The 14,453-nt window shown below is 39.8% G+C and overlaps 1 protein-coding gene across 1 annotated transcript in view; it reads left to right on the top strand.

Annotated features, from left to right (window-relative positions):
• Nucleotides 1–14,453, top strand: part of TMEM135 (transmembrane protein 135) — a 198,633-nt gene that overhangs the window by 20,934 nt on the left and 163,246 nt on the right. The window contains exon 3 of the mRNA XM_054223831.1: nucleotides 316–408. Coding sequence (XP_054079806.1) covers nucleotides 316–408 — 93 coding nt within the window. The remainder of the gene's footprint in view (nucleotides 1–315; nucleotides 409–14,453) is intronic.

Raw genomic sequence — 14,453 nt, 5'->3', positions numbered from 1 at the left:
TATCTGCATTTTTTCAGAAATGTCTCTTGAAAGCACTGTTTTCTTTGAAGCAAAGTAATCCTATAAATGAAATGTATATATTAATGAAGTATTTCAGGTGTTTAATGTTTATGAAGCACTGTGGGAACCCCTCTGAGAACTGTCCAGCTGTAAAAATATAATGATTAGTATTTATTTGCAAGTATTGATTAATGTAAAGGGGCAAAATTCATCTTAATAAAGTGTATCTAATTTTATTATAAAGGTAAAATATGGTGTTGTACGTGAATGGTTCAGTTGCTTTGCATGTAATGTGTGTACAAATTGCATTTTCAGGAGGATACTTGGAAAATTCTACTTTTGGTCTCCTGGCTTTGGTGCTGCTTTACCTGCTTCTTATATGGCTATTCTCATCGAAAGGAAAAGCAGGTACGGTTTGTGTCTATGGATTTTCAGTTTTGTATAATAATATTTATTTTTTTGGTCATTTGATGATTGACATTTGACAATTCAGTGTTTTTGTTTCAGAATGCTGGAAACGTAATTAATTTGAAATAGTGTCTTTAGCAACCTTAGATTTAAATCTAGAAAGCTACAGTGAAAAAACACTTTACAAACACTCAGTTTCTTGTTTGTAGTTTGTTTTTCTTGTTTAATGTGTAATTGGCTGGCTTAGGATTGCCTGATGAGGTTTGGTTGCTTAGGATTTCCTGACGAAGCGGTAGGTTTCTTTGTTTTCTGCTTTTTGTTTGGCTTTTTTTTTTGTCTTTTTTTTTTTTTAAAGTACAATTTAAATAATGTTTGCGACTAGCATGCTCCTTCTCCGTGACTAATGAAAGTTGCTGATGACTTGCGTTGACAATGTGACATCAGTTAAGATAGAGGAGCAATAGGATGTTGTGGAAAAAACTGATTGGAAGAGCTGAAGTAATCCAAAATGGACGAAGCATAATGATACAGAAAGCAAAGCCTTTCACTTAAGGGAAAGGTGCTGAAGTTCAGCTATCAACGGAAAATCCGTTATGAAAGCATGAAGAGAGGAGCAGAGAGCTCCGAGTGATCCAAGGATAGCTGAAAGCTGCCGATTGTGTTTTTGTGGCCATGAAAGGCGGTAGGTGAAATCCTGGGTTGTAGGGTTTTTGTGTTTTGAAATTCATGTTATATTGGTAGCTTGTATAAACAGTGAAAGTTATAATGCTTAATTACTTCCATATGGAATGAGATGCTTTAATCATCTAGTTAGTAGGCTTTATTCAAAGTAGAGAAGGTGACAAAAGGGTAATGTAAGGGATTACTCTTTAAAAGGTGATGAGGGGGGTTGAGTACCAGAGGTGATGTGAACACATTTTTGGCTACTATGAATATCTGAAACTTCTTTAGGCAGTCATTTAAATAGAACTGCAAATACCTCGTGTTGTTGACTGACTGTCAGGCCCAATTCCTAAACTTCAGGCATGGAGTCAACAAAGCCCAAGCCAAGATTTAGGTAGGATTGTCAAAGTTCTGTCCTTTTAAAAGAATACGTTATCCATTGTTTTTGAAGACTGAGGATGTGTAAGAAGTGCTCTCACCTTTCCAGAACTTCTAAATTACTTTAACTATAGAGAAAATAATTGTAGTAAAGTTACTGAATAAGTTAATTATCTTTTAAATGTCCTTTCTAGCTGACTGATTTTCATCTTGCTGCAATTACTTCCTAAGAGGGCGCGTACATTTCAGTAGAACTTTTTCTAGTTCTTAGACTCCAGCACTGCCATTGGCATCAGTGTTTTCGTCTTTTGGTGAGAGCAAAAGCATTTTCTCCCTTTGAGGGGTGACAGCACCAGCTTAGCTTTTCCTGCAGACCTGTTACAATGTGAGGATTTTGTGTGTCAGGTTTCTAATATTTCCAGATAGCATTAGAGGTGAGGAAGTGGGGCTATGATTTTCTTGTAGCTTTCGGAGTATTTGTGAGTGAAGAGTTAAAACTGCTTGTGAGCCCAAACCCATACAAGGTTTTTGTTTAACAGTGGAACAGCTCTGAAAAGCTTACAAACCTAAGCTTGTTAAATGTAGCACAGAGAGTAAGGCAAACAAATATTACGTCAAATGGAGGTTTCTGAAAGTCTCGGTGGCAATGTATGAAAGCTTTGACACGTTAACAGGTTCCTATTTAACAACTGAAATTTGAGAGAAAGAAAAGTTGAAATAGAGGTGTGTGAAAATGGTGAAAGTAGGTTGGTACAGCACGTATGCAACGAATAATGCTGGAATACTTGATTGCTGGAAGGTTATTCTCTTTTCTGTCAGAATCCAAAATGTGTGACCTAAGGTATTTTGCCTAAAAAGTTCATATTAGATCACATCAGGTAAAATGGAAAAAGGCAATGTTGGTATTGCAGTATAACACACACAGCTGAAAATGTGGGGTTATTGTTACTAATGAGAAAAAGATTGTTAAATGTCATCAAAAGGTAATTGAAAGTTTAGGTTTTTTTTTTAAATAGAAAGTTGTTTGGTATGTTATCAAATGCTAACTGTGTTTAATGTGTGAAATGCTACTGCTGACAGACTTAGTGAAATACGCTTTCTGATTTCACACCTGTTTGTTACAGGCAAAATCAAATTTTAATAGACTTGTAGTCTTGACGTTTGACATGGAGACGCAGTGGCATTTTCAGTCGTATCTCAAGTAGCTTACAAAAAATTGTATTGAAAAATCAGGGAGGTGGGAAAAAGTCCTGATTTGAGTTCATAAACGTGTCTCTAGCCCTTTATATTGCTACTAGCAGCTGGCAGCAACATCAAATTTAATCACTTAATCTCTTCCCAAGTGGATACCCTATTTTAAGTACCTCGCTGGCATTTGCTTGCACAGCATCGCTGTCAGTCCTGAACTTGGGAACAGCAGGCTTGTAAATCAGATTTGCTGCTGAGATTTGCTGTTTATGTGTGCCAGCCTTGTACATTTTGTAATTCCTATGGAAGAATGGGAAAAAGAGATGGTTAGCTTGTCTAGGCTCACTATAATCCTGAGGAGGAGAATGTTTTCCAATGCGTTACAGAACTAGTTTGATTATAGTTTGTATCTGTGTAATATGTAACTGCCAATTTGCGTGGTATTGGCAGTGAGGAGGGGAGGTGACATTGCATACAGAGTCACTCAGGAAATGATCTGCATTATATTACGCCACTACAATTCTATAAAGATATAAACTGCACGTTAGTATGTCCATGTGTATTCTGTTTGGTGGTTATAAAACAAGGTTATCCTATCTATGAAAAGTAGTTTATTAGGGTCTGTGGAAAGGACCAAGGAATAAAAGTACTTGTAAACTTCTCGTGTATATATCGATAAATGTCCTGTGAGATTATTTGAAGAGAACTAGTCACATTATTATGAGTAAGCAGTGTTTTAATAAGAAGTATTTCTTAGATAATACATAAACATGGAGATTACATGTTTGTAATGTGCAGATTCATATTCTGTGCCTTTAGTCCCTTACTCCTGTAGGAGTAACTCGGAATTCTTGCCTTTTTCTGGTACTCTGCAGCAGTGTGGGTTGCCTCGTAGGGTAAGGGAGAAGCATCCTTACGGCCAGTGCAGAATTTGTAAGTGGCTGCCTGACATCTGTCAGCCACAGGGCTGGTATGTGTTTGATGCTCTGAGAAGTGCCAAGAGGGCACAGAGTTACATTTCAGCTGATTTTGACTGTACATTATCTCACATGGTGCATATTTTTAATAGCTGTTAGTGTTTGTCCTTACATGTTATTTCTTTGTACTTTTAGCTCTGCCAGAGGTGTTAAAAAATGAGAAGTGAAACAAAAAATATTGTAGGGGTTACTAGTGTGCTATGTATTTCTACATGCAAAGAAAATGTTCTTGCAAATAAGGAAGGTACTCCCTTTTCCTGGAGAAAGCTACACAATTCATTAGAATGAACATTTTTCTAATTCTTTTTGATTAGTTAGCCGTCACTTCAACATTTTAATTACTCTTTATGTATATATTTAGAATAACTATGGCTGTAATAAGTAAGCTTCTAAGAGGTGCACTTGCACAAGTATATTTAGAACATAATTTTCTTTACTGTTTCACCTTTTTTACATCTTCTATTAAAGAAATTGTGCGATTCTGCCACAGAATTTAGTTTTGTAGTGTTAGAGATTAAAAGTTTTGTTAATGTCTCCTCAAAAATAGAGATGTGATTCAGTTATATTAATTTCATTAAGCTTCCTTAGGAAATCATTACATGCATTTTATTGACCTCTGTATAGGATTGTTTTACCATGTACTCTTTGTTTACTCCCATAGGTATTGCTTCAAAGTGTTGATAAGGAGCAATTTTATTTGCTTGTAATTTTGAAAAATGAATATTTTGCTTACTTCTTTTGGCTTCTGTTTGTAATTCAAAGTTATGGTGTCCTGTCATTTTTATTTATTTATTTTTTTCAACCTGTTAAATGTTATTGACAAGAATTGAGCATGTAGTAGAGGTATGTGGCTTCGACTGAAAGACATAGTACTACCTTGTGGAGACTTCACTGAGACCGCTAGAAGGCAAGGAAGTAACTGAATATACTTGTTAAAATTGTTGTGAATGAAGCTGTTGAAATGTGATTTGAGGCTTGGCTGAAGCCAACCTATTACTGGAAATGTGATTAGGTCAGTTGTACCTTACTGATCTCTAAGGCAAAGAAGTCTGATAGCTCAGTGAAGAGCCTGTCGTTTAGACCTCTGTGATGACTCTCCAGGAAAAGAATGATGTTCCCTTGAGTGTTTTGTAAATGTGCTCATGCGTCAAACCTATTTAAGTTGTGTTTTGCTAATAGCTAAATGGCAAACTTCAGTTTGTTGGACTCTTGTTCAAAAAATAACGTATTAGTGAGTTCCAAGAACTATAGCTAAAGCTTTAAGAAGGGACACAGTTACAGTTTTAATGAAATTAATTGTCTTACTGCCTGGCTAACATTTTTCCCCTGCTGCCCTTTGTAAGTAATTAAGCCAAAGAAAGTTTAACTACAGCCACCTAAAAGTTGTGTGGCAGTTCTGAAGGGACCCTTCTGGGATTGCCCCCTGCTCCCCCCTTAGGCTGCATTAGTGTTTACATACTGGCTGTTAACATTATAGCGGCGCCTGTCTCGTCGCTACAGTTATGACTGTGTCACTGATGGTATTATAAAACTTGAGATTTAGGGCTTTTATAATTTGGTTGTAAAATCTTGCTCTGCGCAACTATTGGCAACATGTTTTCAGTTGAAAACTGTGTGTTTTTCATGAAAAAAATTCAGTATACCGGACCCTCAGAGAAATATTTAAAGCACGTGCATTTAAAAAGTGATGTAGTGCAACAGTGCACGTTATAGAGAACATCTACGTATTTGCTTAGAAAGGCGGCAGAAACGTTTGTGTAAGAACGATGTGGACTTTTTAGACTGTATGTTTGTTCTCCTGATGAAACATTCAGTTACTGTTAGGGTTATTTGCTTGCCATAAATGCTATTAATCTAAATACATTATAGAGGAAGAATACGACAGCACAGTGTTGGTAAAAAGTATATGCTGTAAATAAATACAGCGCTTTTGTGAGTTTGTCCATTGAAATACCAATTTGTTGGTATATATTTCTGTATAGTAGTATAGTATATTTGGACTTGAGGTGACAATTTCCTCTCTCAAAATGTTTGAGTTTGACACTGTATTTTAGGGAAACCTAGGAATCACTGGTATGGGGGGTGGGTGATCAAAACAAGTAAACAAACTCTTTTAACACAGCAGGTATTTTTGCATGCATTAGTCTTACTTGCTACAGGTAAGAAATTGAGAGAGCAAGCTACGTTGAGGGATGAATTCTTGTGCTGCAGTGAAAAAACCCCTCAAGTCTGGGTCACTCATGTGAGTATTTGGTGGTAATGAGAGCTACCAGGGAAACAAATTATTCTGGTGTTACTCCTCTAGAGTGATTGTTACTGGGGAAATACGGAGCCGAGCTGTAGAAGCTAATGGGAACACTTGTTGTTTCTAAACCAAAATACGTTAAAATCCATTGCACTTCGGCAACTGCCTTGGTGAGAGCCAGTGTTTGAGAGATCCGTGTTTTCACAGTAACAGCACGTAAACATGTGAACATTTGAGGGCTGCTGCTGCTGTAGTGGTCAGAGGGAGGGAAAACTGACCGTTCAAGGTTGCCTGGGAGTGCAGGAGTCTCTCTGGAAGATGCTGTGATTGTGGGACTGGTGTGAATGGCAGGTAGCTCAGGACAGGCAGCTCTCGGGAGCGTGTCTCCTAGAAAGTAGCAGCTCTTGCTGACTGATCTTAGTGGGAGCTCTAAGAGCTGTGAGCTCTTGCCCAGAACAGGGCTAAAATATTTCTAATGAACGATTTACAGTAACTTGTCTTTCTGAGAAATGGGATCACCTGGCTTATGCTATGTTCATCCTGACACACTCAGTCTCCAGTTTGGGGAAAAAAAACCCAATAGCCTGGTATTTTACACTAGAAAGATTGATGATTTCTGTAGGGTACATCCCTGACAATCATAACTTTGTTGATATTTTCAGAGATTTCTATTCTTCACTTATTGTTATAGCATTACGTGTTAATTCTAGAAAAAGTTCCTGAAGTTGATTTAACTCTGTTCAGTTAAATTAATATTAATTAAGTTGTTTTTTAAGAACCAGCTTTTATAAGCACAGGAGCAGGCAATTCCAGTAAGATGTAAGTCAAGCAAGCGGGGTGGAAGACCAGTTTGGCTGAATGGGGAACTCCTTGTGGAGATCGAGAGGAAGAAGAAATTGTATCATCTCTGGAAGCGAGGTCGGGCTTCGCAGGAAGATTAGAGCTGTGGTTTGCATGTGTAGGGAGAAGATGCGAAAGGCCAAAAGCTCAATTAGAGCTGAAACTGGCCAGCATTGTATCTGACAACAGGAAGGGCTTTTGAAAGTATGTCAACTGCAAAAGGAGATCTAGTGATAACATTGGACCTGTATTTGTTGAAGATGTTCACCTGACTAATAGGGATGAAGAAAAAGCTGAGGTGTTCAAGGCTTTTTTTGCTTCAGCCTTGAATACTATTGATAGACCTTGGGCTGCCCGGTCCCCTGAGTCAGAGGAGCATGAGTGTGGGGACAGTGAATTTCCATTTGGGGACGCTGAAATTGTAAGGGATCAGCTGAATGTTCGTAAGTCCACGGGGCCTGATGGGATTCACCCCCGTACTGAAGGAGCCAGCAGGTACTACAGCAGGACCCCTCTTGATCATCTACCAAAGGTTTTGGGGATCTGGAGAGGTCCCTGCTGACTGGAAGATAGCCAGCGCTATTCCAGTTTACAAGAAGAGCAGGAGGGAAGACCCAGGAAACTACAGACCAATTAGTCTAACCCCAGTTCCTGGAAATATTATGGAGAAGCTTATACTGGGTACTGTTGAAAAGCTTTTAAAGAACAATGCCGTCATGGGGCACAGTCAACGTGGATTCACAAAAAGGAAATCCTGATTAACTAATTTGATATCCTTCTATGACAAGGTCACCTGCCTAGTGGATGAAGGAAAGGCTGTCATTTAAGTTGTCATTTAAGGAAAGGGAGGTCCTCTGTGGGCCATAAAAAGGCACTGTCGCTGTGTTAGTGGCAAGATGTAAACTATGTGCTCCATTTGTAAAAGTAGCTGCAGAGTTAAATTTGCTTACGTAAGATGTAAGTATAATCCTTATGCTTCTGCATGCCTTTTAAAAGGAAGTGGTTACTGACACCACTTTGACTTTTCTAACCATCTGAAATGTGTTTCTGTTTCATACCAGTCGTCTCTTCCCAGTCAGTTGAGTAAATCGCCATTATGTGTCTCAGTTACAAAGCCAGTCTAGATAACTGTCTTAAGGTAGACTTCATCCACTTCAGATGGCAAAAGTCTGGGAGGATGAATCCTATAGTTGTGAACAGAGCAAGAAGAATCCTTGGGGATCGGTGATTCCAGTCCCGTGCACTTGTAGTCAGTCAGTCCAGGTTATAAACTCATTGGGCTTCTGAAAAGCTGTAACCATGGCTGCAGAAGTGTTCAGCAACCAAGTTTCAGGGATTTTCACCCTGCAGCATTCGAGCGTTGGGAAAATTTGGTCCAGCTTGCTTGTGTGGTCCTTGAAGTCTTGCACAGGATGGTAGAGCAGGAGAGCAGCTACAGCTCTGTAGTCGTCGGTCCGTTTTCTGGGATAACATAGGCAGACAGAGTAAGAATACTGGAAGATCCCATGTAAAAGATATACCCGTGATTCTGGAGCTGCTGGAGAATGTGTTGCAGATGTCTGGCTGGATCTGTAAAGACTGGGTTTATTTTCTCTTAGTGTTGTTACAGTCAGGGCTGAGCTGGATCATGGAGGTCTATTTGATTGCATTTGCTCAGTGGTCTCCTTTTCCCTGAGTCTCAGGAGGGTTTACCAGCTTAGGCACAGCACCAGCCGTGAGGTTACTTCAGGAATAATAATGTAAAGACATCCCAGGCAGCACCCATTAAGCTCTGGCCAACCTCTCTCAGTTCACGTGGGGCCAGCCTGGACGGACAAAGGGCAGTGCTAAGGTCAAGCTGCAAGCTCCGATGGATCCCAGGTGACTCTGTGTCAGCTCTTCCTGCACTGCTGCATGAGTAATTGAGACTTGATTATAGTTAAAGTTTAACATTATTTTTTATTATTATTATTCTAAGGACTCCTTTTGGCAAATCTGTTGTTGAAATGTTCACTTTGTAGGCTGGAAACTAAGTAAAAGTCATTTAGTCATCTGAGTTTAATTTTGTATTCTGTTTTTCATCATTAACCCAAGAAACCCCCGCAAAAAACCATAGAAAACTTACAGTCCTGTTGAAATGCCTACAGATAAAATGTTAAAATTCAGACTGCTGCTGAACATTGGACTATTCTGCAAGTCTGACTTGGATTCAAACGGCACAAACAGTGAATTAATTACTCTGTTCTGTCTGCTCAGCTGTAGCATCCAGGAGACACTCATTTGGACTTCCTTGGCTTAAGGAAACACTTAATCCATCTTCTGTGTCTGAATGCTTGTGTGAAACATGCGGCTCCTGGGGGGGAATAATAAATATTCCGCTAGTATAGAATAAACTTCAGATGCTGCCTAGGTGAGCTGGCAGTAGTGCTGGCTGATGTGGCAATGAGAAGCCTGACATTTACCTGGCGAGATAGCACCTGAGCCTGCCGTGCCTCTGGTACAGTGGCTGAAAGTCGTCTTGTGTGATATGTCCGTCGGGTCTGCCTGTGTCGGGTCTGCCTGTAGGTACTGTTCTTAGATAGTACAGATGAGAGGAGCTTAAATCTATTTCCGTATGAGCCACACCTATAAACCCTCTGTAAATGGAGTGACTCTTCCCTGTAGCCTCATTGCTCCCAAGGAATTAACATTGTTGTTAGCTCCTGCAGCAGGAAAAGTGTGGAGGTAGAAACTTAGGATGGTAACCGTTTGCTATATTTAACCGTGCAAGGGTTTTCTGTGGTGAAGGTTACAACAGTGTACGGTGGTTAAACATCTTGCTTCCCTTTCCTGCCCTCTCCCCTCCACATTCCAGGACAGAAAATGACACATTTTTATTTCCTTTAGTAAGTCCTATGGATTGCACGGTGGTTTTTTGTAATCAGATGACCTCCGCTCCAGATTGAAACTTTTTGATAAAGTAAGTGTGTGTTGTTAAAACCTTCTCTTAAAGATGGTCTGTTTTACAAGCAGGAACAACAGAGTCCATGGCATTAAAGGCAAGCATGAAACAGGTCTCATGAATTTGGGCCACTACCTGTCATTGCAATCCAGACTTCTACAGCTTTAGTGGAAGGAATTTGTATGTGCTCCATCTTGCTTTGTCAATTATAAGTTTTTCCTTTTATGCCCTTCTTCAGTGTCTGTTATTCATTCCTCGTGAGCAATGAAGTGAGGAACCAGCAAAAATGTTCTAATGTCAACCATTGGCATATTGTATCTTCAAGCTTAAAGTTAGAAAATAATATGTTCAAGCTGGACTTGACAATAGCTTCTTTCTGTCTTTCATGGAATCACAGAATGGTTCAGGTTGGAAGGGACCTTAAAGATCATCCAGTTCCACCCCCTGCCCTGGGCAGGGACACCTCCCACCAGCCCAGGTTGCTCCCAGCCCCGTCCAACCTGGCCTTGAACCCCTCCAGGGATGGGGCAGCCACAGCTTCTCTGGCCAACCTGGGCCAGGGGCTCACCCCCCTCACAGGAAAGAAACTGAGAGGTGAAATGCCACATTAATGTCTGTCGTCGTATCTGGCACAGCTCATTCAATACTGATGTCCTGCCAGAGATTGACTTCTCGGGCAAGAGGCACGTGTTGCAGTGACTCTCAGTCAAACTTTTAGGATGGCTTGACCACCTTTTCAGAGGTTTACGTTGGCTTCCCGCATTGCTGTTCCTTAGGACCATGCTCTTAACAGTGCTAATCCGTCTTCTGCATGACTAATCTATAGTTCCTAACTGGATTTGAAGCCTGTTTTTAATATGACTCAATATGCTGTCATTAGGGTTCTAAAGGGGAAAAAAAAGGCGAATGGCACTGGGTATTGCCGGGTCTAACTCCATGCTCTCCTTCTGTTGGAGTAGTTGATCTGCTGTTCTGAATGTAAGGGCATTTAGAAGTGAGTCACACCGTGAGAACAACTGCGGTAGTCTTCTGTTAAGGTTGGATTGATTTGTCACATTAGCTTTTTTTTTTTTGCATATTGCTTCAGGTATTTTGTTAACAGTGTAATCCAATCACAAATGTAATCTTTAAAACATTATAAGTCTAAAGAGAAAGTTAGCTCTAAACATGCAAACAAAACAATAGCTACTAGTTTGACAGACTGGAAAAAGAGTGTTAGGCTGCTTAAGTCTTTTGAAATAGATGAAAAAAGTGATGATTTGAGTTGCTTATCAAAAAACTTGTATTGTGGAATGGACCACCTCAAACTGGGTGCAGAGTATGACTTGGGGAGGGAAAGGCAGCTATTTCAAGGGGCTTCTTGGGAAGCCGCTGGAGCCGCTTCTCACCCAGGTTTGGTGGGTTTGGGATGTGCAGGTAGGGTATGGGCGAATGGCTCTTAACCTGCGAAGGGCTGGAGGTGGAGGAAAACAGGTCAAATTTCCACTGGTTTTGGGACAACCCCAAGCTGTCTGCTAGAGTAGTAGCCTGATACGAAAATTTTCTTCTTCTTCCTGTTCTTCTCACTCCCAAAATATACTGAGTGTATGTCCAAGGCCGGTGAATGTTGCACATCTCCGGCACTCTGAGATTTCTGTGCCCTCTCTTCCTCTTCTTCCTAACTTTTATTAACAGTTCTATCCATTATCTCCTCTTCTTTGCTCTGAAACAGTAGGAATTGCCAGCAAAATGTGTAGAAGCAGTGACCTGCTGCTGCTAGGGATCCCCAAGGTGGTTCTGCTCAAACAGAGAGCATTTGCTGTTGGGCCCTGCGCGCTCCTTCCAGCCGGAGCGGCCAAGCAGCACATGTTGTATCCCGACTGAGAAGGTGCCCAGAACAGAACTGGGTGTTTTCTTTTTGATTGGCTGAGCTGATTAAAAACAATTCTGTGTTACTATCAACAGTCCAAAGAAATTGTTATTTGGGCCTTACTTAGCACGAGTTAGGCCTTCTGTACCAAGAATGTTAGTAATTTAAAAAATTGCTGGAAATCCTTCGTTTCTTTTCCTGAGGTTTGATTAATTTGTTATTCTTCTGTTATCTACTAGTCAATCCTTTTATGAAATTAATAAGCTTTTTGGAATCTGATTTTTATCTCTTTATGGAATCTTGTGAGGTTAAATCACACTTTAATTAAGAGGTTTTTTCCCCTCTGTAGGTCAGCTTTTGTTTTGACTCTATTGACTCTGTAGACACTGTAGAGAAACTGGGAGAGGAGGAGGAAGGAGGGAATGTTGAAAGAAAACCTGTATAAAATAGAGTATAAAACAGTTAAAAAAAATTAAACTGTAGATGTTATCTTGTGTTGCACTAGCTGACAACTCTGCAAGAATTATTGGTACTAATTTAATGGGAATGTATTGCTGTAGATATATTTTCTTTTTGGCTTCGCTCCCTTTCCAGTTTTCTCATACCCTTTCTTTGGCGTGTGTTCAAATCATAGAACACGTTGAGTTTATTTTCTTTCCTTTTAAGAACAACAGCTTCTGAGTATTTGCAAGAAACTATTTTACTTAAAATATAATTTGCTCAAAGCTTTGCAATTTTGAGCAACTTCAACTTCCCCAACCTGTAAACTGTCCATTTCCTACTTCAAACAACGCAATATTTTGAAATAGAAATTTTTTTTTTAAAAAAACATTGGGTCGTGAGTCCTTAAACTGTATATTTTTTGTCATGAAGTTGTGTGCCTGAATATTATCTTCGTGTGAAAGACTTGCTACTGGTATTTACTAAGCTCAATAAATAATCGTTTTCTCTTTTGAAAACTTATTGCTTAGGTCTGTTTTCTTAATTTTCGACATTATTTTGAAAGCTTATCTGTTCCTGCTGATTTTAAATGAACTTTTGCACCAGGATTTCGCTGCTGGCCTCCAGCTGTCAGTAGGAAATTGGTGGGTGTGAGAGATTAACGATACCCTAAACATAATCTGTAATACTTGTGTTATTACAGGGATGCAATCGCAACTCCAGATCTGTAGTTGGTTAGTTTGTGGTGTCAAGCTGCTGTAGAGCAGAAAAAAAATCCCCTCTTGATATTGACCTTTTACTTTTCAGGGGAAACCTGTGATTTGTGTGTGTTTGATTTAATTCTGCAGGTTATAGAGTGGTGTGTTTTACAGTGCGTGGGGGGGAGGGAAGCTGGGGGTAGGAATTCTTCCTGTTTTTGCAGACCACAAATCCTGTCTGGGGAGCCGTTACGAACTATTATGTTAGCTTCTTAGTTTATGTTCAGAAATTAAAGGCAGAGTTAACTCTTTCTTTCTTTTTTTTTTTTTTTTTAAAAAAAAAAAAGGACAAATGTTCTCAAATTTTACTATAACAAGGCAGTACAGCATAAGTTGTGTGCTCTTTGTTTTTCACATTCCACCCCATATATACCTTTGAATGCACCGATTCCTTTGAAAATAGTTTTATTTGTGATTTCGCAGACTTGTAGAAAATCCAAACAAAGGTTTATTGGTTAAAATAAAGTGGTAACTGTCAGAATATGCAGCGGGTTCAATTTGTGTAAAATTCAAACTTGAATTTGTAGGAAACTTATAAAAAGTGTATGTTTTCATAAATTCACTGTGCTAAAACCATGCGTAGTTCAGATCTTTTCTTGTGACCTATATGACAAGATAAGTTTTAACTCGCTTCATTCTAGTACCTATTTATTCTCAGGTCAGGTGTGTTGCTTTGAAACATTAAGAATTTTTGAAAAAGAAAATAGTAGGAACATGATGTTTTGGACTGAGGATGAAGTTAGAAAGCTTTATCACAAAGCTAAAACAATTCTTGTCTAAGCAGTGGGGTGGATGTTTTTATTTTGTGGTTTTCTGCCCCTCAACTGTTAAAAGTTTACTATAAAGAAACATAACCCGTCGGTGAGGCTGTTTAATCAGAGAACATGTTCTCTTAATCGCATGCATAAAGATTTTTAACGTGCTGCTCTATCTGTCTTCAGGCTTCTTCTAGCCATGTCTGCTTCTAAGGGCTGCTGCGGGAGCTGTAGCGGGGCGCGGTGGGTCCCCTTCCCTGCGCTGGGAAGTTGCTGTCCCTGTTACAGCTCGCACCTAGAACTGTTCTCCCGGAAAGAGGTGCCGGTTTAGTCAATTTATGTGAATTCTGTACACAGTGGTATTCATCATGCTGTACGTACTTCCTTATTATTTCTGTCTTGGACACTTACATCCCCTTTAGTTTTGAGCAAGAAAAAAAAAAGTGATCATAAAAGCCTATGACTGGTTAAAAAATACAATTATAGTAGTTACAATATGCTTATCATAGAATCACAGAATGGTTCGGGTTGGAAGGGACCTTAAAGACCATCTCTATTTCCAACCCCCCGCCCTGGGCAGGGACACCTCCCACCAGCCCAGGCTGCTCCAAGCCCCGTCCAGCCTGGCCTTGAACCCCTCCAGGGATGGGGCAGCCACAGCTTCTCTGGGCAACCTGGGCCAGGGGCTCACCGCCCTCATGGTGAAGAACTTCTTCCTAACGTCCAGTCTGAATCGTCCCATCTCTAGTTTCAATCCATTCCCTCTAGTCCTACCATACCCAACATCCTAAAAAGTCCCTCACCAGCTTTCTCTTAATTAATTGCAGTGAATGTTTAAATTTCAGGGTGTCTCCTCAGAAAGGTTTGTGGTTTAACTGGAACAGGCAATAGAGAAAACAATGCTTTAAACTTTGTATTGACAGAAAAAGTTCTTGATGAGAAAACCACAGGGTCTGAAGTTTAGATGTACAAGATGGACAGGGCAAGGCAAAACATATGAAAGAAATAAATATTCAAAAGGAGGGATGCAT

Source organism: Rissa tridactyla, chromosome 1 (assembly GCF_028500815.1).
Source record: "Rissa tridactyla isolate bRisTri1 chromosome 1, bRisTri1.patW.cur.20221130, whole genome shotgun sequence".
NCBI lineage: Eukaryota > Metazoa > Chordata > Aves > Charadriiformes > Laridae > Rissa > Rissa tridactyla.
This window is presented reverse-complemented; position numbering and strand designations above follow the sequence as displayed.